The 20,298-nt window shown below is 56.6% G+C and overlaps 2 protein-coding genes across 8 annotated transcripts; one reads left to right on the top strand and one right to left on the bottom strand.

Moving 5' to 3' along the window:
• The first annotated feature begins 1,004 nt into the window (after positions 1-1,004).
• On the top strand, positions 1,005-14,534 carry npr1b (natriuretic peptide receptor 1b). Of its 4 annotated transcripts, XR_009798575.1 has the most exons (23): positions 1,039-1,434; positions 1,864-2,634; positions 4,732-4,919; positions 5,283-5,396; positions 6,346-6,481; positions 7,381-7,475; positions 7,548-7,683; positions 7,826-7,910; positions 8,393-8,510; positions 8,578-8,649; positions 8,722-8,799; positions 9,224-9,328; positions 9,526-9,597; positions 9,680-9,842; positions 10,342-10,497; positions 10,572-10,740; positions 11,008-11,154; positions 11,910-12,033; positions 12,258-12,326; positions 12,388-12,562; positions 12,931-13,029; positions 13,639-13,995; positions 14,060-14,534. XR_009798575.1 is itself a non-coding variant. In XM_061844700.1 (22 exons), the coding sequence occupies exons 2-22, from the start codon at positions 1,878-1,880 to the stop codon at positions 13,782-13,784; spliced, it is 3,204 nt and encodes a 1,067-aa protein (XP_061700684.1). In that variant the 5' UTR covers positions 1,039-1,434; positions 1,867-1,877; the 3' UTR covers positions 13,785-14,534. The 4 variants fall into 4 exon arrangements, 2 of the variants coding, with proteins under 2 accessions (XP_061700684.1, XP_061700683.1); XM_061844700.1 differs by having other exon boundaries at positions 1,867-2,634; positions 13,639-14,534; XM_061844699.1 differs by having other exon boundaries at positions 13,639-14,534.
• A 1,100-nt stretch (positions 14,535-15,634) lies between these two features.
• Positions 15,635-19,976, bottom strand: dek (DEK proto-oncogene). Of its 4 annotated transcripts, none has more exons than XM_061844713.1 (12): positions 19,723-19,976; positions 18,971-19,078; positions 18,795-18,890; positions 18,623-18,732; positions 18,192-18,286; positions 17,991-18,120; positions 17,320-17,580; positions 16,744-16,839; positions 16,614-16,662; positions 16,439-16,551; positions 16,295-16,363; positions 15,635-16,224 (listed from the first exon to the last, which is right to left on the bottom strand). In XM_061844713.1, exons 2-12 carry the CDS (start codon positions 19,053-19,055, stop codon positions 16,213-16,215), a joined length of 1,116 nt encoding a protein of 371 aa, XP_061700697.1. In that variant the 5' UTR covers positions 19,056-19,078; positions 19,723-19,976; the 3' UTR covers positions 15,635-16,212. The 4 variants fall into 4 exon arrangements, with proteins under 4 accessions (XP_061700697.1, XP_061700695.1, XP_061700698.1 ...); XM_061844711.1 differs by lacking the exon at positions 19,723-19,976 and adding an exon at positions 19,361-19,604; XM_061844714.1 differs by lacking the exons at positions 17,320-17,580; positions 19,723-19,976 and adding an exon at positions 19,361-19,613.
• Between the last annotated feature and the right edge of the window lie 322 nt (positions 19,977-20,298).

The raw sequence follows: 20,298 nt of genomic DNA, 5'->3' as shown, positions 1-20,298 counted from the left end.
GAATTCCGCCTCCAAAACTTCCCCAATTCGTGTGCTCGGTTCCCAAAAATGTATTGAATGTTGCAAAATGAAGAAAAGAACTTGAAAACTGAATAAGGGGACGTAAGATGTTCGAACCTGAAGTGAGGAAGAGAACCGAGAACGAGGGAGGGGGGGGGGAAGGAGAGTGCAAGCCACAAGGTGGCGCCACCTCCTCACTGGCCATCTAGGAGGGAGGACACAAGGAAAGGAGGCAAATGGAGAAGGTTGCCGGTGCCTTTGAGACCACGCCCACCTCCTCCTTCATTTAGCAGCATTCAATAATTGAACAGGCGGGCAGCAGGGGGCGCCTGCGGCCCTGACCCCTTAAGTGCTGCGTACCGGGTGCCATCTTTGCGTGACCTTTAACTAACGGCAGCCAGGCTAGCTGAGGTCGGACGCCCACAGGCGCTCTGGCGCCGCCCTGCGGCGCACCGGCACCGCGGAACTGCGTCCCAGTCAGCTGAGGGCGCTCACGGAGGCAAAAATAGTCCTGGGAAACTATTTGGAAGTGAGTTGAGGAGTTTCTTTCAGACAGCGGCGAGTGAGTTATCGATTTCTTTATTCAATTGATTGGGCCGTCTCGGTATGACAGAAGCGGGCCTCCTTTTCTCATGGCGCTCATTCGGACAGAAAGAGTGCCTTGGCGCACAGGAGGACCTCGGTGGTGCCCACACTGGGGCAAATTTGCTTTGTGTGTGAAATGTTCAAGATTTCAGCCTGTGGATGGTGAATGTTTGCAGATGGAGCATCTTCGGCGAAGATTAATCATCTGAAATGGAATAACAAAAGAATCACCGACAGCTGACTGATTTCTTGATTTGACAATGCGCTGCAAACGCGATTGGGAGCAGCCGCGCGCGTCTTTTCGTGTCCCCCTCCTGGTTTCCTGACGCCCCCCCCCCCCCCCCCCGCCGCTTCCTTTCAGCTCTCCTGGCGTGCTGCAGACTTTCTTCCTCCTCTCGCAAGTGAAGCAGCAGCAGCAGCAGCAGCAGTCGCCGCTACCGCCGGTCGCAGTTCTCCGGGATTTTGGCGTCCTTCCTTCCTTCCTTCCTTCCTTGCTGGCTCCCTTGCTTCTTTCCTTCCTTCCTCCCTCCCTCCCTCCGTCCCTCCCTCCCTCAGGCTCGGTGTCGGGACCCGGTGTCCCGGTTCTCTGGTCTTGCGACACCGCACATCACGAGGAGGACCCGAACGGAATTCGTTAGCGAGTCGCCTCTTTTAAGTTTTTCTTTTTCTTTTTTTCGGGGTGGGAGGGGGGCGCAAATGGGAGCCATCGAGCATGTTTTCCAATTGGACCAAAAGAGGCGAGTGTGACGTCAGCTTCGGCGGGCTTTGGCCGCTGGCGAGCGAGCCGTGCCGTGCGTTCAAAATCCACAAAAAGTGAGAAAATGCTGACCCAAGATCACCCGCGCTGAGGTAAGAAGACATTCTTTTTCAAAAATGATATTTTCTTTGAAACATTTCAAGCATTTCAGCAAACAGGTTGGACTGATGAATGCGATTGTTAGACTTGTAAAGCACTCGTAGTTAGCAACCAAGGCTAATAACCAGACCGGAGAGACCTCAGAACGGACTTGGACTCCAATTTAAATCGATGGAAAACCACGTTTGGACCGTTGTCGTTGTTGTACTTGCGATGTTTACGCCCAACGTATTTGAGCCGTGGCGGCAGCTGAGCATTTGTTTGTGGGACAAATAATGGGACGGACATTTTGGGTCATCATTTCTTGCAAGCTTTCATCGGTCGAAGCGATGAATCGTTAGTCGCAAGATCGGAGGTCGCCGTTGACGGGAAACGTTTGCTGCACATTTGGCCATTTATGTCGCCGGTGTGACATTTGCCAGCAGGGGTCACGACCATGGCGCCCCCCTCCGAGCCTCGCCGTCCCCGCCCCCCCGCCGCGCCGCCGCCGCCGCCGCTGCTGCTCCTGCTGGCGCTGCTCCTGGCGCCGGCGCGCCCCGAGCGGACCCCCGCGGAGGAGCGGCGGCCGAACGACGCCACGCTGGCCGTCATCCTGCCCGAGAGCAACACGGACTACCCGTGGGCGTGGCCCCGCGTGGGCCCCGCCCTGGCGCGGGCGGTGCGGCTGGTCAACGAGGACCCCGCCCTGCTGCCGGGCGTGCGCCTCAACTACGTGTTCAAGAACAGCGAGGACGGAGACGGCATCTGCTCCGAGTCGGTGGCGCCGTTGATGGCCGTGGACCTGAAGCTGGCGCACGACCCGTGGGCCTTCATCGGGCCGGGCTGCTCGTACACGTCGTCGCCCGTGGGCCGCTTCGCCGCCCACTGGGACGTGCCCGTGGTGACGGCCGGGGCGCCGGCCGTGGCCCTGTCGGACGGCGTGTACCCCTTCATCACCAACACGGGCCCCACCCACAAGAAGCTGGGCAAGTTCGCCCTGCGCATCTGCGAGCGCTTCGGCTGGCGCCGCCACGTCCTGCTGGTGTTCGACGACCACAAGAAGGTGGGCGACCGGCCGTGCTACTTCGCCGTGGAGGGCCTCTACGACCAGCTCAACGGCATCAACGTCACCGTGGTGGCCAGCATCTTCGAGGAGAACCACCCGCACATCAACTACACGCAGATACTGGTCGACATCCAGAACGAGGGCAGAGGTCGGTGAGCGTGGGGGGGGGGGGGGGGGGGGGACGGGACGTGTGGCGTGGCCGACCGGTTCCCGCCGGCCCTCCCTCGGGACTTTTGACTGTTACGGTGTCGCGCCCGCGCCACATGTCCATCAAATCCAGCCAATCGGCGTCCCCGTCGAGCCGACACCTCGCCGCTTCCGCGTCCTTTCAGCTTTGCGAGGTGACCTTCGTCGTCCCGGCGTTCCCGAAAGTTCCCGAAGCCCCAGCTAACGTGTCGGCGGTTACGGCGGCGTTCGTGAGAGTTGACGACAAATGATCGAAACCTCCGTCGCGACGTCTGCCTCGATGAGGTCCATCTTCTTCGGGCGCCGCACTTTCTCGTTTAGCCATGAGATATTTTCAATGTTCGAGACTGCTTTGCGTCTGCCCTGAGGCGCTCCGGTCCGAGTGCGCAAAACACGTGTAGACGGGTGGGAAGGCAGACCCGCCGTCTCTGTGGGAACGTTGACCGCCAGATCGCGGAGGGAGCGAAGAAGGTCGGCCCGCCGCCGTCTCATCTGTAGCACGGGGGGGGGGGGGGGGCAAACGTTCAAGAGCCGGTCCTGAAATTCAGCTTTGGTCCCAGTTTCTCCAAGTCTGCCATCGATTGGCCGACAAGTATCAACATCTTGGAATGTGCTCGTGAGGAGTTTTTGTTGTTGCAACAGTAAAAAAAAAAAAAAAAGGTTCAGTTTGCTGTAAATCCGAGGGGCTGTAAACTAACCCCCCCCCCCCCCCCCCCCCGCCTCCCGACCAAGTAAAAGCCGCGTTGCGGGCAAACGACCGGAGCCGGGGTTAAAATTGGACCCCGGACCTCCGTTTGGACACCGGCGGGCTCCCTGCGCGAAGGCGAAGACGGACGCGAGCACGCCGACGCTCGTACGCTCGCTCCCGCCGGGACGTTCATTAACCGAGGTCGGCGACCTGCGGCCGGCCTTATAAGGAAGTTGCGCCGCGCCTATCAGATGCAAAAGTATTTCCTGACAAACACGGCGGTTCCGCTCGGCCGTGGCCAAATGTTGCTTTGCGTGAATATTTCAATGCCGGAGCCCCCCCTTCAAGGAAAAGGCCACCATTTTCTTACACTTAGTTTGACGAGTCGTAGGAGGCTTTTTTTTGGGGGGTGCCCTGCCCCGCCCCATCCTACGAAGGCGTTCAGAAATTCAGCGAGGACGAGAATTGACGCGTCGCGATTGGGCGGGGCTTTTTCACTTTTGTCTCGGTGTTGATTGGCTGTGACGTGCTGCAGCGTGTTTGCGTCGGTCTTGCTCAGGAAGTGCTGCGGGAGGTGAGAGGTCGCTTCCTGTTTTCAGGGTGGTGCGTGCCCTTTGACCTTTCTGGAAAAAGGGAGGGGAAAAAAAAAATAAGAACAGCAAAATCCGCCTTTGGACCGTTGTCTGGTTTTAGCTCAGAGACGCCTGACGGCCCAAAATCAGATCTGGATGGTTCTCAAAATGGCCGCTGACCCTTCCGTGTCGGCGACCCCGTCCTGCCCCCCTTCAGCAGAATTCGAAAGAATTCACAACGTTGCATGACAGAATTCAGAGAAATTGAGTGTACTTTATTTTTGGGGGAGGGGCGGGGGGTCCTTTTTGGGCCAAGTTCTTTTATCGTACTGCCTCCACAAAATCAGAGAAGAAAAGAAGTTTTCTCAACGATGGTGCAGCTGACAAGTTAAAACTACAAACTAATAAGCCGACGCGGACGCGTCAAAAACCCGCCGGAACGCCACAAATGGTTCTGACGTCGCGTCCCAACTGGCCAAACTAATCTTTAGTCTCCAACATCACATCGACGGCGCTCGGGCAAAGCGGGAGGAGCCGACCAGACGTTTGGCGTCCTCGCCGCTTTTAGCGCTCGCTTCCTGCCGGAGGAACAATAGAGCGGGCGCTGGAACAGGAACAGCAGCTCCCGAGCGGCGGGACGGGACGGGACGGGAAGGACGGCCCCCACGCGCGACAAAATGGCCACCGCGACTACCCACAAAATACTCGAGTGAATACTTGACGAGCACAAAGTGTTGTTGGGCAAATGCAATGTGAAGCCAGCAAAGCGCCCCCCACCCCCCCCCCCTTTCCTCCACAGTGATGTTCGTGTGCTGCTCGCCCGACGTCTTCAGAAAGTTGATGGTTCACTTCCGCCGCGCCGACCTGCCCCACGAGCAGTACGTCTTCTTCTTCATCGACGTGTTCGGCGAGAGCCTCAAGTCGGAGCTTCGGCGGCCGTGGGCGCGCGGCGACGCCGACGACGCCGTGGCCGAGGAGGCCTTCCAGGTGCGGGCACGGGCGGGGGGGTTCCGAGACGTGAGGACGTCGTCCGGATTTGTTTCTTTAACGCCGAGCTACAAACGGCACCGCCGACGTGCTCGTGTCGTTGTTGACGTTACGCCGCCGCAAAGGCGGGCAGTTGGCAGAGAATGCCGACATCCCATAATCTAAAAAGACAAAGCGGGCAAACCCCGAGCGGGAACTAAAGAAACCTCGAGAAGCGACTGCCCGTACATACAACAGAGGTCGTGTCAGCCTGTTTTGTGTCACCAAGACGTACGAACACTTTTGGGCGGATGGAAGCGTCTGGTCGTCATGGAGACGCCTCGTCTCGTGCGTCTCACGCGTTCTTGTGGTTGTCGTCGGCAGAGTGTGAAGATCCTGACCTACCGGGAGCCTCAGAACCCCGAGTACCGGGACTTTGTGCAGAACCTCAAGTCGGACGCCAAGAGAATGTTCAACTTCAGCATCGACGACTCGCTGGTGAGTCAGAACGCGCTCGTGCGCGCAAAGCCGTCAAAATGGCTGCGGCGTATGGGCCAAAAAGTGGCGGGGGGGGGGGGGTGTCTGATTTTCTGATTCTAGTGGACCTTTCGACACCAGCCCGACGCTCCAAGCGCCCCGCGAATTTGCAAGAAAATGAAAATGAAAATTGCTTTTTGTGGCTGATGAGCGTGAAGGAGGATTCGAACCGCATCCTCCACGTCGCGCGCCTGAAAGCTAAGCTAGCATGCGCTAACGTCCATGTCAACGTTGTGCTGATTTTTACAAGCGGCCACTTTGCTCTCTGCAGCCAAGCGTAATCGCATTACTGCACTTGCCTGCGCCGCTTATCGCACGGGGGGGGGGGGGGGGCAGCTTGTAAATCAGTAGCAGACAGCAAATGTGCTTAACTCGCTCTCAGAGAGCCTCATAAATGTCATCTCTCGCCGGCGATTCTCACGCCGAGCGAAAGATGAGCCGCCGCGGACGTCGACGCGCTTCAAATCAATCCAAAGAAATCGGACGAGCGGCGAAAGCGCCCGCGTCGAACGTTTGAAAACGTGTCGTACGGAACGAAGAAAAACGCACCAGCGGCTTGACGCGGGAAAAGGAAAACACGTTTTGGACCTCACGTTTCCTTTCTTCGCCGCTGAGGGTCTCGTTTCTTCAACGACGTGTTTACGCTTCCGCCGGCCAATCAGCACGCAACGTTTATTCACGGCCAACGGCCCTGAGGTGGAAAACCCGGCGATCGGGGAATGAAGAATCTCCCCATCCTCTTTGGCGGGAATTTGATCTCGTATAAAGTTACAAAGAGTTGCCCCCCTCCAATACGCGTCCAAAGAGAAATATTTGTCTCCATACCGTGCGAGACGATCAATCGAGCGGACGGCGAGGCGAGCCCGGCGCTAATCGGGTACGGACCTCGGCCCCCTCCCGCGTCTTGCAGATGAACATCATCGCCGGGGGCTTCTACGACGGCCTGATGCTTTGCGCCCACGCCCTCAACGAGAGCATGACTTCGCCCGCCGCGCGGCCTTCGGGTTCGGCCGTCACCCGCAGGATGTGGAACAGAACCTTTCACGGTTTGTGGCTCTCTCGGGTGTCATTTTGCATTTTATTGTGAATGACCGGCGCCGGCGGGCTGCCCGCAGATAGTCGGACCTCGGCGTCCCCCCCACCCCGGCGCTGAAGTCCGAGGAGCTCGAACGGCGTGGGCCCCCGCCCCGGCTTCTTTATTTGTTCTTCATCGTTGCTTTGTTTTGCTTTGCCGTCCGTCCGTCAGCGTGGCAGCGCCGCGCTTGTTTGAAACGCCCTCGCGGATCAACAAACGCACCCTTTTCACACGCGAGCTCGGGTCGCTTCGTTTTTCGGCGGCAGGCCCGAAAGGCCCCGAAGCGGACCGGAGCCACGTGGGCAAAGAAATGAAAAATCCGATATCAATGCGGCGCGCGGGGCCTGGATTTGCTTCCGCGGTCTCAGTGGAAAATTGCAAACGTGTCAGGCGGTGGGGTGGGGGCAAAGGGGGCAGCGCGCCGGCGTCGTCCATCCATCGCTCGGCTCGCCCGCCCGCCCAATCTCATTGTGTCGCCCGCTCCGCTCTGAAGCAAAATGGACGGCGAGCCGCTTCCTGTTACTTGTCAGCTGTAATGTTCCTAATTCCTTATCTTTGATTTACAAGCCGCTGTTGCCAGGCAACGGGCCTCGCGTCGACTGCGGCGTTCTCACGCCTGCGAGGCGGCCTTGGAAACGGGAACGCAATCAATCAGCATTCGCGGCGAATAAATAACCGGGCGATCGGCACATCCGCCACGGCCACTTTTTTCTTTTTTCCGGGAGCGTCACACGTGTCCAAATTGAGGCCGTCCACGTCCGCGGAAGACAAAATTCCAAAGTTGCGCGGCACGAGGACGCCCTCGTTATTTCTTGTGCTTTTGACAAATGACGCGCGGCGTACGTCACGCCTCGCCCGGGTGGCGTTCAGGCGTGACCGGGACGCTGCGGCTGGACGAGAACGGAGACCGAGAGACGGACTTCGCTCTGTGGGACATGATCGACGCCAACGACAGCGCTTTCCAGGTAAGATACGGGCGCCGCCGGGGCCACCTCGCCGAGCTCAGCGGTCTGAGCCCGGCTCGTGGTCGCTTCCAGACGGTGCTGGTCTACAACAGCTTGGAGGAGCAGCTGACGGCCGTCCCCGGAACGTCGCCGCGCTGGCCGGGCGGAGTCCGTCCTCCCGACGTTCCCGTCTGCGGATTCAAGAACGAAAACCTCGCCTGCCTCGCCAGTAAGTGGCCGGGTGGATTTCCTGTCCGACGCGACTCGGGAAGTATAGGAAGCCCGCGTCGGGCGCACGCCAGCTCCCAGGCGCACCGCGAACGTTGCGGCAAACGAGCCTCCAACGCGTGTTGGCGTGTGTGCGTCCACAGAGACCGTCACCATCCGCCAGATGGTGACCATCGTGGTCTTCTTCATCCTCACCATGACCCTGACGGTCGCCGTCTTCATTTCCAGGTGAGCTCGTTGGCCGGTCAGAACATCCGTGCGTTTTGATAGCTGCCCACGGAGGCGGGCGGGGTGCGACCCGCGTTGAACGACCGTCGGGCCGACGCTTTACAGTTGCCGGCCTCGATTCCAAAACCGGAGTCAAACGAACTCTCGTCGGGCGACTGCGTTCGAAAGTGCTTTGCGCCAAATCCAAGAAGAACCCGATCTTGAGACGGCCGACCGCGTTCCACATTTCGACCTCATCGAGGAAAACGGGAAAAGTTCGGCTCCGCCGCGCCGTTTCCCGTTTTCCGCGACACAAGGTCCCTCCTCAACTTTTTCCGCCGATTGAGGACAAAAATGCTTTCTTGCGCACGTCAACTTTGGACGGTTATCAAACGTTCCAATCTTTGCTTCCCGTAAACTCGACCGAGCTCCGGTTTGTCATTAACGGGACGGAAACGGATTTAGCGGGCGCCCGTTTTGACGGCGGCTTTGCTTCGCGGCAGGAGGATGAAGCTGGAGAAGGAGCTGGCGGCTCAGCTTTGGAGGATTTCCTGGGACGACATCCACGTGAGCGACCTGGACAAAGTTCTGCGCAGCGGCAGCAGGATGACGCTGTCCCTGGTCGGTGTCCCGCGAGCGCCCTCGAGCCGCCGGCGCCGTCGCGTGACGCCCGTGTCTTTGTCCGCAGAGGGGCTCCAACGACGGCTCTCTGATGACGGACGGACACGCCCGCGTCTTTGCTAAGACGGGCTACCACAAGGTGGGCGCGCGGCGTCCGCGAGCGCTCGCGTCCGTCCCGTTGTGGCCGATGACCAAATGTTCCCCCGTCCAGGGAAACGTCGTGGCCATCAAGTACACCAACAGGAACCGCGTGGAGTTGAACAGGAAGCTCCTGTTTGAGCTCAAGCATGTGAGTACCAAGGGAGGAAGTTCTGGTCTCGTCGCCGTCAGGATCTTCTTCTTGTACCGCAACGTGCGAAGCGGCAACGTCAAGGGGACGTTGCTGGGATTTTCCCCAAAAGATGGCGCCGGGCAAACATTCCCGCCCGTGAGCTTCCGTTCGCGCGACGCGGAAGCTCACTTGGACGCGGCCCGTTAGGAGGGCACTTGAGAGAGAATCGAGCGGTCCGGCTTTCCACCCCGTAGATTTCCGATATTGTTTTGGCCGTCGCCAGCGGAATCTCGCTGGGCAAATCTCACGAGATTTCACCAGGTCGGCGGTCGGCCCGAACCTTCCTCCCGAATATGGCCGCGGCGGACGTTTTGAGGGGTGGGCCGATCCGAGTAGACTCGCGCGAGCGGACGGTGACGATGTTGTGCGTGCGCAAACGCAGATGCGGGACGTTCAGAACGAACATCTGACCCGATTCATCGGAGCCTGCATCGACCCTCCCAACGTCTGCATCGTCACCGAGTACTGCCCCCGAGGGAGCCTCCAGGTACTTCCTGTGGCGTGGCTCCCCCCCCCCCCCCCTTCTGTCTCTTCTGTCTCCCTCCCTCCCTCCCTCCTTGTTGCTCTTTCCCGTTCCTCCTTTTCCTGTTCCCGGAATGCGAGGCAGCCTGCGGGGATTTTACCCGTCTGCTTCTCTCTCGCTCTCCATCCATCCATCCATCCATCCCCGCCGGCCCCCTGTAGGACGTCTTGGAGAACGACAGCATCACTCTGGACTGGATGTTCAAATATTCGCTCATCAATGACATCGTCAAGGTCGGCATCTGACTTGTGAGGAGTGCTGAATTTTGGCGTTGCCGAGGTTCCTTTGAGCAAATTGCGACACCCCACCGCGTAGGGCATGCTGTTCCTCCACAACAGCGCCATCGTCTCCCACGGCAAGCTGAAGTCGTCCAACTGCGTGGTGGACAAGCGCTTCGTGCTGAAGATCACCGATTACGGACCGCGGGGCCTGCAGGCCGAGAGCCCGTCCAGAAAGGACGCTCACGCTTTCTACACTCGTGAGTTGACGGTCCCGGTCCGCGTCTGGTCGGACTGACGCCGCGCCGCCGAATGTACCCCAAAAGCTTCCGGTTTTGCCCCGTTACCCGTTAAAAACCGGAAAAAAAAAAAAAAAAAAGAGAGAGAGAGAGAGAGATCAAGTAATAGCGACGCACGGCGTAGGTGCAAAAGAAGCGTTTTGATGATTGCAAACGTTCCACTTTGAAGTTTGGTCGGGAAGGAGAAGAAGAAAGCGAGCGGGTTGCGGGTCCCCCCGCACGCCGAGGGGAGCCAAGACGCTCGGTCGGGTTCGCCTCGGTCCGACCCGTTCGTTCGGATTGCGACGTCGGCACCGCCCCGATCAAAGATCCCATCGCTCAGCCGTCGCGTCGGCTCCGTCGGCACCGCCCCGATCAAAGATCCGATCGCTCAGCCGTCGCGTCGGCTCCGTCGGCTTTGCCGTTTCCGGGCGGTCGCCACCTCGCCTCGCTCTCCGTTTGGGTCTCGTGCTTTCTGTAGAGCGTCTGTGGATGGCTCCGGAACTGCTCCGGATGGAAGCTCCGCCTCCTCAGGGCACGCAGAAGGGCGACGTCTACAGCTTCGGGATCGTCCTCCAGGAGGTGGCGCTACGCCGGGGTGTCTTCTACCTGGAGGGGGACCCGCTCAGTCCCAAAGGTCAGAGGGCGACCGTCGGAAGGGGGCTCGGGAAGCGGGCCCCCTTCCGACCGCACGCCGGTCTTCCCGCGCAGAGGTGGTGGACCGCGTGGTGCTGGGGGAGTGGCCGTGTCTCAGGCCCGCCGTGGACCCGCGGGCTCACAGTCCGGAACTGGGCCAGCTGATGCAGCGCTGCTGGGCCGAGGAGCCCTCGGAGAGACCCGAATTCAACCACATCAGGATGCTGCTGCGCAAGCACAACAAGTAAGCGCCTCGGACCGCTTTCGGCGACCCGAAAAGTCACAGCGTTTTGAGTCGTTCGACGTTGAAATCTGCGGCGGAAAGAAGCCGTCGCCGAAGGGGCCGCAAAAGGCTTTTTTCTTTCTCCGTCTCCGATTGAGAAGCCAAAGCCGCTCGTTTTTCTCGCATTTGTTTCTCCCGGTCGAAGGGTCGCGTAAAACCCTCCAGGGACAAAAGCTGATGAGCGGCGGGTGGAAATGACGGCAATTCCGATTGTGTGTGTGCGCCCAGGGAGTCCAGAACCAACATCCTGGACAACTTGTTGTCTCGCATGGAGCAATACGCCAACAACTTGGAGGAGCTGGTGGAGGAACGCACGCAAGCCTACCACGAGGAGAAGCGCAAAGCTGAAACCTTGCTCTACCAGATACTACCGCAGTCAGTACCGCGCGGCAAAAGTACATCACGTTGTTGGGGGGGGGGCAAATTTGATGCTTTTTTTTTTTTTTTTAACAGGTGAAGTTCCATAAGCGTCGTTAAAAAAAAAAAAAAAAAGGGAAACTTGTTGCTTACTTTTGGACGGCCGGCTTCGCTGGCTACTTCGCAGTTCACATTTTGCCGCTTTCAACGTTTCGGCCGACACGCGCAAAACTTTCAGAACGGAGACCAACATGCCATTGGCCGACTCGGAAATGCACATTTTCCGTGTTTATTTGTTGACTTTTGGGAGAAAGTTAGAGACGCAGGACGTCTTCGGGGTGCGCTCGAGGCCCCCGTTGGTTCTCCACGCTAACTTTGGGACTTTTTACGGTCACTTGTGACGTCGTCGTGGCCTCTTTTGGCCTTGCAATGCTCTAGTTGGGATGTTTCTGTTCACAAAGTAGGAAGAAGCCTTTGACTTCGTCGAAAGTTCTCGTGCACCTGCCAGGCTTCTCGGGTCTTTTTTTTTTTTTTTTTTTTTGCTCTCCTCCCCTTTTTCGAACACTCAGCTTTGTCATCGGAAAAAAAAAATCAGTTTTGTCGATCCAGAAGGAAATTCACGTAGCGAGCACAATTTGGAGCGGCAGCCGTGTCGGGCGGAAAAGGGCATCGTGCCCCATTGAGGCCGGCGAGGAGGCCGAAGGCCGGCCGGAACTTTTATGCTCACCGAGCCGAGTTTGCCCAATGTCCAATCTTTGTGTGTTTGCGCGCAGCTCGGTGGCGGAGCAGTTGAAGCGCGGCGAGACGGTCCAGGCGGAGGCCTTCGACTCGGTCACCATCTACTTCAGCGACATCGTGGGCTTCACCGCCATCTCCGCCGAGAGCACCCCCATGGAGGTCAGTCCTCGCTCGCCGGTCCTCTGCTGACCTTTCGGACCCCGAAAGTCATTTCGTCGTTTTTCCCCGTCGTCCGTTGAAAGTTTCTCGTTGGGACATTTGTGAGCGGGCGACTCGCACTTCGCAAAATTCATTTACGCTTGTGTGAATTTCCACTTGTGCACTTTTCTGCTCTTCCTTCTCATAGCGGCAGTTTTTTTTTTTTTTGTCACCCGCGTCTCCAGGTGGTGACGCTGCTGAACGACCTGTACACGTGCTTCGACGCCATCATCGACAACTTTGACGTTTACAAGGTGAGCTCGGCGACGCGCGCCAACGCCACGGCGAGCGTGAACGCGTGAGCCCCGTCCCCAGGTGGAGACCATCGGCGACGCCTACATGGTGGTCTCGGGGCTGCCGGTGAGGAACGGGAAGCTCCACGGCCGCGAGGTGGCGCGCATGGCCCTCGCCCTGCTGGACGCCGTCACCACTTTCCGGATACGACACCGGCCCGACGAGCAGCTCAAGCTGAGGATCGGAATACACAGCGGTCAGACGCTCGCACCTTTCCACCTTTTATGCCGCTTACTCTGGTTGTACCTAAACGTAGACGTGTCCGGCGCCTAAACGTGTTGGAATTTCTCTCCCTCGTAATCGCTCGCGTGACCTTTAACCTGGGGGCCAAAGTTGCCGCCGACGTCAAGTCCAAAGCGACGCAACGCCGCCGTCTCCCGGCGTGCGTTTGGCACGACCGTTTAACGGAAGCTTGAATTTCGCAGACGAGCCGTTGAAAAACGTGCTTGACAAACACGTTTGCGCGTGGCAGTAAGAGTGAGATGGTGATTGACGACTATAAACGTCCGCGGGAGCGAACGAGTCGACGAGACGTTCCATTCATTTCAACAAACGTGTGCTTAGGTCCGGTGTGCGCCGGCGTGGTGGGTCTGAAGATGCCTCGCTACTGCCTCTTTGGCGACACAGTCAACACGTCGTCCAGGATGGAGTCCACCGGAGAAGGTAAACGCCCCGGCGCAATTCTTCCGCTTCGGCCGACCGGAACGCTTTGTCAGTTGAATTATTATTATTATTATGATGATGACGATTTGGCGCGGAGCAGCTTCCGGAGTTGAAAATGCATCTTTTAACCCGACATGACACGGCTCTGGTTTACAAACGCAGCCCGTTGCCAAATCATATTTTCTGACCCTTGCTAGCATCTCTTTGAATTCCCCGTTGGAATCATTTTCACATTCTTTGCAGTATGATGAAAAATGTGCAAAGGCGCATATTTTCAAACGTCAGTCAAGTATTTTTCCACGAGAACTTTTTTTTTTTTTTCTTTTTCTGTTAGGACAAAATATGTATTTATACTTTCAATCAGGCATTAGGAGAGTTGCGGGGGGGGGGGGGGGGTGAAACTTTTTGACTGTGGTGCAGAAAGCTCCGATGTCCAAATATGGTCAATTCAAAAGACCTAACCCTCTCACTCTTCACGAACCGATCCAAAAGGTCTCGGGCAGGTTCGGCCCGATGACGACGGCCCCGTTTTTGTCAGGAATTCGCTCCGGCGCTCAAATCGCCACGAGCCCGACGCGCCCTTTGACCCGATGAACCGTATGTGCGCAGCGCTGAAGATCCACGTGTCGTCGGCCACGCGCGACGTCCTCCGCGAGTCGGGCCGCTTCCGCTTGGAGCTCCGAGGGGACGTCCACGTTAAAGGCAAAGGACGGATGACCACCTATTGGCTGCTGGGAGAGAGCGACGGCCAGTGACCGCGTGGGAAGCGAAAAAAAAGAGGACTATTTGAATTTGTCCACTAGAGGGCACCAATTGTAACAAGCTAACGCTAACTGTCTTAGCCTGACAGGAAGTGAGCTCGGATACGCCGGCGCCAGATACGAGCCGTCGTTCGCGAGATTTCCTGCTTTGCTTTGATGTGGGAGCAAAACGTGACGTCCGGCGGCAGGGAAGCTTCTAGAATTGGTGAGCAATTCTCCCCCCACTTGAAGTTGGCTCTCAAATGAAACTTTTGGCTTTGCCCGAATAGATGCCATTGAGCTCAAAGCCAAACGCCATAGACGGGCTACCGATCAGCACCCACGTCAGCTTTAGGAAGCCAATGTTCGGATCCCAATTTGTGTTGGCAGTAACGAGCGACTTTAAATTGGTACGCTTCTGAAAATTCAAGGCGCCAATCACAGAAGAATCTGCAACACGGACCGCTTGCCGCTAATGAATGCGCAGAAACTCTCTGTTACCGAAAAGAAGGGACGAGCCCAAAGAGCGCCACGAAACGGCCTGCGCTCCGCCTGTTTGGTCCGGACCGGAAACGCAGGGTTTTTTTTTTTTGCCCTTTGCACATTATTTGCAAGCGAACTATTCCGCCATTTGTAAAGAGAGGCGAACGCGTGATGATCGATGCTCCCGTTGGACGGAAATGCCGAAGGCGGGACAAAGCGCAGGCTTGCAAATATGCGCTCGCTCGAGTTAAATTTGCAAAAATAAAAGGCGGAGAAAGCCCACCTGAGCTTCTGTCGTTCCTGTCTTCCGCCTCGCAGACAAAAGAGGAGCTCGCTCAATGACGTCGAACCAAAACTAGACCCGCCCACTCTGCAGCGCGGCCGACATTGGTTGGTTGGTTGGTTGGTTCCGCCGCGGTCAACGAGGCTCCGACTTCCGGTCAGGGCAAAAAGCGTGACAAACGATGTCATGAATCTATATACTTGGGAGGTTTTGGATCCCGAGAGACATTCGCAGCATGACCGGCAAGGTTTAAAAGATACATTGATGTAATGATAGATTTTCCACATTCATAATTGTAATAACAAATGATGACTGTTCAATTGAAACAAACTTACCGGCTAAAAGTTACTCCTTTGCGACCGCCTGCACGGTTTTGACAGCCGACAGCGCAACAAGAATCAATCGTATTGACACCCGAAAAGCTAAACCAAACGTATTGCAATATTATATTTTACAAATGTACAATTGTAAGGACGTCAACTTTCACGTGGAATCGTACCCAAAGCGACGTTTTGCCCTGACCGGACCACGTCAAAGGGGGGCCGTCTGGGCGCGCTCTACTTTTTATTGGCCGTCATTGAGCTCACAAAACGAGACGCAACCATTAGTTGCCATGGCAACACAATTACGCGGGGGGGGGGGATGTCGCCAGGTGCTCGCAAGAGGACATTTTGGGACGTCCATCCGAGGAGTTCTTCAGGCATGTTGACATAGTTAAGGCCAGCGCGACCTCATGTAATTAACCAGCTAGCACGAGCGCTACTATGCTAGCCGGCTAGCGCTCTCAAATTACGCGCTTGGGTCAACTTTGGTTTGGGTGCGTGATTCCAGCTGGGATGCGGGATGTCTTTCATATTGAACCGTGACACGCGTGAGTTATGACATACAATATGGATAGGTTTCCAATGACTTCACCACCCTTAGACCAATCGGATAAATTAACGACCGTCACACTTGACCTTCATCGCCTGTGTTCTCTGACCTCCAACACACAAGGTGGCGTCATTGGAAGCCTATCCGTACACTCAACGCTGTTGCTCCAAAAATGATCATGTATATTTAGTCATCTATTAATGGCAGAAAAGATGCACAGTGCCACTTATGTGACGATTTTATTTATTTGTGAGATTTTTCAATTATAAAATGTCTTGGCTTAGTGAAGGTTGGAAATCACTTAATTAGTCTTTAAAGACTCAAAATAATGCGTACAAAAAAAAAACAAGGCTTGAATGTCAAAATGAACAAAGGTTTCTGCATCTGAGGGAAAAGAAAAATGGAGGGGTGGGGTGGGGTGGGGTGTACTCGCCACCCAAATATGTACATCACTAAGTGGCTGCAATGTACACTTAACTGCCAGCAGAGGGAGGCAAAGCCCAGACAATAGTCCAAGCTTCAAGTGGCAAATTTCTGACTCAAGCCCAATTGAATCCTACCGACAGACGCAAAAGACAAAAAGGTTCAATTCCCGCGTATATGTGTAGGGTATCGTTTTTCTTACGGCAGTTAGGAGGGCAGCACCGTAAATATTTCCGGCTTCTTTTACACGATGTGAGATAAGAGCTGCCTCGTCACGGAACCACGTTGACTCTGTACGTCGGCTGAAGGAAGCGCAAGGGCTCGGCTTGACTTCAAAACAACAAAGTAGAAAACGGCGGGGCGGGGGGGGGCGGGGCCTCTTCACGTGATGAGCTGCGCGCACAAACACACAAGTCGCCGTCACGCACACGCGAGCCTTCACGCCACGCCGCCGGCCACTCACAGACTTGACGGCGCCTCTGATGAAGTCCTTCCTGCCGCTCAGATCGTGGTCAGGAAAGGCGGCGAACACCTGCTAAGCCAGCCGGCGGTTAGAGCGGCCCGCCGAGGACGCGGCGCCGTTTTCGCGAGGCGACGGAGGACGCACCCGCTGGCAGATGATCTTCACGGTGGTCTCCCGGAGGTCGGCGTCGGCGAGGAGCGCGCGAACCGTCTCCGTCAGCTCGCCGTCGCTCGGCCCGTCCCCGTCCGACGTGTCGTCTGCCGCGGCGAGGCCACGCGTGAGAGCGGCTCGTTAGACGTCGGCGCGCCGCCTCCCTCACCTGTGCCGGCGTCCTCGCCGCTGCCGTCGGGTCGCTCCTCCTCCTCGGCCTGACGCGCGGGAAGTCGGCGTCACGTGGACAAAATTTTTAAAAAAAAAACAAGACACGGTCAGATTTTTTTTTCCCCCACCTTCTGGTCGTCGTCAGCGAGGTCCCTCTTGACTCGCTTGCGCACAGGCGAAGTCTTCTTGGCCGAGTTCCTGGAGCGCTTTTTGGAGCGGGTCACCTGAAGGGAAGTCGGCGGGCGGCTCGGAAGGAGCGCGCCGCCAATTATTGAAAAAGTTTTTCACGCAGCGGAGCGAGATGCGTACGCGGTTCCCAAAAGGATCTCTCGATAGTACGCCCGTCACAATAACTACCGCGTCAATTTAGCGTTGGACCGGACCCGCTAATCGTTGCCCACTGGGATTTGGAAGGCCCCGCCGTGAGCCCACTTCGAGACTCAACAAGGATCGAGCCGCTTGTAGATTTTTAAGAATTAGTTGAGAAGAAGAAGTCGGTCGGATAGGAGCTCCTCGGGGAGTCGCCACCTTTACGCAGCGTACAAAGGCCGGTGACAGTTTTAGCAAAAGGAGCCCCCCTGCCCCCGATCATTTTTGTAAAGAAAACGTCGATGGCAAACACGAGCACACGATTTACGTATGAGGTCGACCCAACGGCTCAACGTTTGCCGCGTCGGGAATCGGCCCTCGTTCTCTGGACTCGCCTGATCCGGACTTTTTCGGGTGGACTCGTCCCCCGCGTGCGAAGCTTCGCCGTCCGCCGCTTTCTCCTCGCGGTCCTCGTCGTCGCTGCTGGAGTCCATGACGATGGCCTTGGACTTGCTTCCTGCTTTGGACTTTTTGGGACCGGCCAAGGAGACGCGGCCGCTCTTGGCCTCGCTCTTCGTCTTCTTGCCGTTGGCGACCGAGTCCTCCGCCGCCGCCGCTTTCCTCTTGGATCGCTTCTTCTTCTTCACGGGAAGACGCTGGTGGCGGCAAACATTTTAGGGGTGGGAGGGGCGCGAGTGACTTCCATCTGCCACTTTCAGGACTTTCTCAACCAGGTGCCACTAGTTTACAAAAGGGTGTGTTGACTAACGCAAGTGTGCATATATTTGGGATTGGACGTCTTAAAAGTTTGTTTGCAGTTCCACAGATGCTTTTTTTTTTTTTTTTTTTTTTTGGTGTAGCTTTCGAGAAAACTTTCAAGACAAGATTGAAGTCCCCACAAATACTGCAGTGGTTCACGGGCCCCTCCCCCGAAGACCAAACGTGGCAGTGGCCAATCAGAGCAGACGGGACATTCTGTCATGTTTCGGGAATCTTGCCACGTTGCCATTTTCAAAGGTTTGATGACCCCCGCCCCCCCCCAAGCCACCCGGGGGCGGTCGCTCACCTTTCCGTTGTTCTTGGGCGCTAGCAAGAAGGTGACGATCCGCTCCACCAGTTCCGCCCGAGTCCCTTTCTTCTCCAGGTCCAGGATGCCGCAGAGCAGCTTGAGTTTGGTGTTGGTGAAGTGCGAGTTCCTGCCGCCGGGGATCACGACGCGGTTACGGCGACGGGGCGCGGCCGCGAGATCGGCCGCCGGCTAACCTACTTGAGGAGTTTGTCTCGCTTCTTGAGGTAGCGCTCGCTGCCCGCGTGGAACGGGAAGCCGTTGAAGAGGCGCAAGTTCTTCTTGATGCTCGCCGTCTGTCAGAGCACACGCGGAATTACAAGCGGACGCTCGTTCCGCGGGGACGGCCGATCTACGTGAGACGACGACGACGACCGAAAGTGCCCACCGAGTTGAAAAAAAAAGTGGAAGTAACTGCGGTTTCAAACAAGTGCCAAAACTGCAAGTCGCGGCTAATTCCACGGAAGGTTTCCGACTCGGGATTTTAGGGTTCCGCAATTTGCCGGGAGCGTCCGACGCCGCGTCTCTCGGCTGGAAGAGGCGGCGGGGGAAAGGGAAGTCCGGCTATCCCCGCCGGGCGACCCGACCCGACCCGGAGAAGCGGTAGAAAATGGACAGACGGGCATTCTTACCTTCCCCGGCCGCTCAAACAAGATGGCGTGCAGAGGCTTGAGGTCTTCGGGCTTGAGTTTGCCGATGTGGAAGTTGGTGCGCGGGATGTCTCCCAGCTTGTCGCCGTTTCCTGCGCGGACGCAGGACGACGCGGGCTCAGCCGGCGCCGGGCGGTCTCGGCCGTCAACGTACCTTGCGCGATGGTCAGCTTCTCCTTGTGTTTGGGCGCTTGCATGTCCAGTCGCTGGACGCTCTTCTTGGCGCGCTTCCCCTCCACAATCACGTCGCCTGCGGGGGGCGCCACAGCGGCTTACGGGCCCCGCCCACCGCGCGCGGTGCCGGCCGGCCGGGAAGTGGCTCTTTCCTACCTGACGTGCTTTTCTTGGCGGCGGACGCATCTTCCCGCGACGTCTCCGGCGGCTCGTCCGCAGCTTCCGACGTTCGGTCCGCCATGTTGTTCAGAACCGCGTCGCCGCCTTCAAGTGCGACATCATCATCATCATCATCATCGTCATCATTCAACGCCCCTTCAGTGTTGTCAGAGGGCAAAGAATAATTCATCTGCTTTCAAATTGAGAGGGCAGGAAGTGCGCAAAGTGAAATCAATTGAGGCTGACTTAGCTCCTGGTCTGGTCCGTAACATTCGTCAGAAAAGGATCATAAAATGTTGATTTTTTTTTGGGGGGGGGGGGATCTCAAAACTTCAAAAGCATTTTTGGGAGTTGTGTATGTACATATTTACAAGATGCTAAACTCACTCTGATGCTTGAATAAAAAGTTAGCAAAATCCATTCGACACAAATGGCGATGACGTACGAACGGCGCCGACATCAAATTCAGCATAATAATAATAATCTCTTGTTTATGACCATAAAAAAACACGAACTAATCGAAACGAATCTATGACGGGTTCGACGACAGTCCGCCGACGCGCAGGGTTTCCGATGACGTCATCAATCTGCCGTGTTGTGACGTAACGGCTCTTTGGTTAGCTCGAGCGCTAACGCGAGTTTGCCTGTCCGAAATTCTTCAACAATATTCCCCCCCCCCCCGTTGGAAATCCATCCAAGACGAAAAGCGGGAGCGTTCGAGGGTCGCCAAAGGTTGGCTTTGGCCTTACCTCGGCCTTCTTGGCGGCTCGTCGCGCTTCTCCTGTCGTCACTTTTTCTTTTTCTTTTTTTTCCCTCCGTTTGATTCCTGATGGCGGTTTCTCTAGAGGGCGGGGTCACGGCCGCTTCCTCGCTCTCGATTGGACTCGAGAAAGGGGGCGTCCACGTTCATCTTCTTCGTTCACGAGTACTGGCGGAGCGCCGGGCTCAATGTCGCCCCCCAGTGGGACGCTTTCGATAACGCATCAATAACGACCCTAATAATAATAATAATGACCCCCCCCTCGCTCCCCCCCATATTTGAATATTTCTTTCTTCTTCCAAAAGTGCGTCAAGTAGTTTATTGACGCTCGTGGGCAACTCAGTCAAACCAAAAAAAAAAAAAAAAAGAAACATTTTAGGCACGTTTTTTTTTTTGTTTTTGTTTTCCCCATCAATGATGAGCGGCACAGGACAGAAGAGCCATTTGTCAAAATGCAGCTAACTCTTGAGCAAAGCTTCCGTGGCCCTTTTTTCTTTCCTTTTCTCTTCTTTTGACTTGGCAATTTGTCGCGTTTGTGTTTTCGTGGCATTTGAGCCGCTTTCGT

The sequence above is a fragment of the Syngnathoides biaculeatus genome, chromosome 15 (genome assembly GCF_019802595.1).
Source record: "Syngnathoides biaculeatus isolate LvHL_M chromosome 15, ASM1980259v1, whole genome shotgun sequence".
Taxonomy (NCBI): Eukaryota; Metazoa; Chordata; class Actinopteri; order Syngnathiformes; family Syngnathidae; genus Syngnathoides; species Syngnathoides biaculeatus.
This window is presented reverse-complemented; position numbering and strand designations above follow the sequence as displayed.

Bases quoted from the DNA above. Each gene is read 5' to 3' on its own strand.
- npr1b (XM_061844700.1), top strand. From the start codon at position 1,878: ATGGCGCCCCCCTCCGAGCCTCGCCGTCCCCGCCCCCCCGCCGCGCCG. The intron at 8,511-8,577 runs GTCGGTGTCCCG...CTTTGTCCGCAG, and splicing joins GCAGGATGACGCTGTCCCTG to AGGGGCTCCAACGACGGCTC. The intron at 12,034-12,257 runs GTCAGTCCTCGC...CCGCGTCTCCAG, and splicing joins CCGAGAGCACCCCCATGGAG to GTGGTGACGCTGCTGAACGA.
- dek (XM_061844711.1), bottom strand. From the start codon at position 19,445: ATGCTGAATTTGATGTCGGCGCCGTTCGTACGTCATCGCCATTTGTGT. The intron at 18,891-18,970 runs GTAGGAAAGAGC...CGCCCCCCGCAG, and splicing joins CGCCAAGAAAAGCACGTCAG to GCGACGTGATTGTGGAGGGG. The intron at 16,840-17,319 runs GCGAGTCCAGAG...ACTTCCCTTCAG, and splicing joins CCCGAAAAAGTCCGGATCAG to GTGACCCGCTCCAAAAAGCG.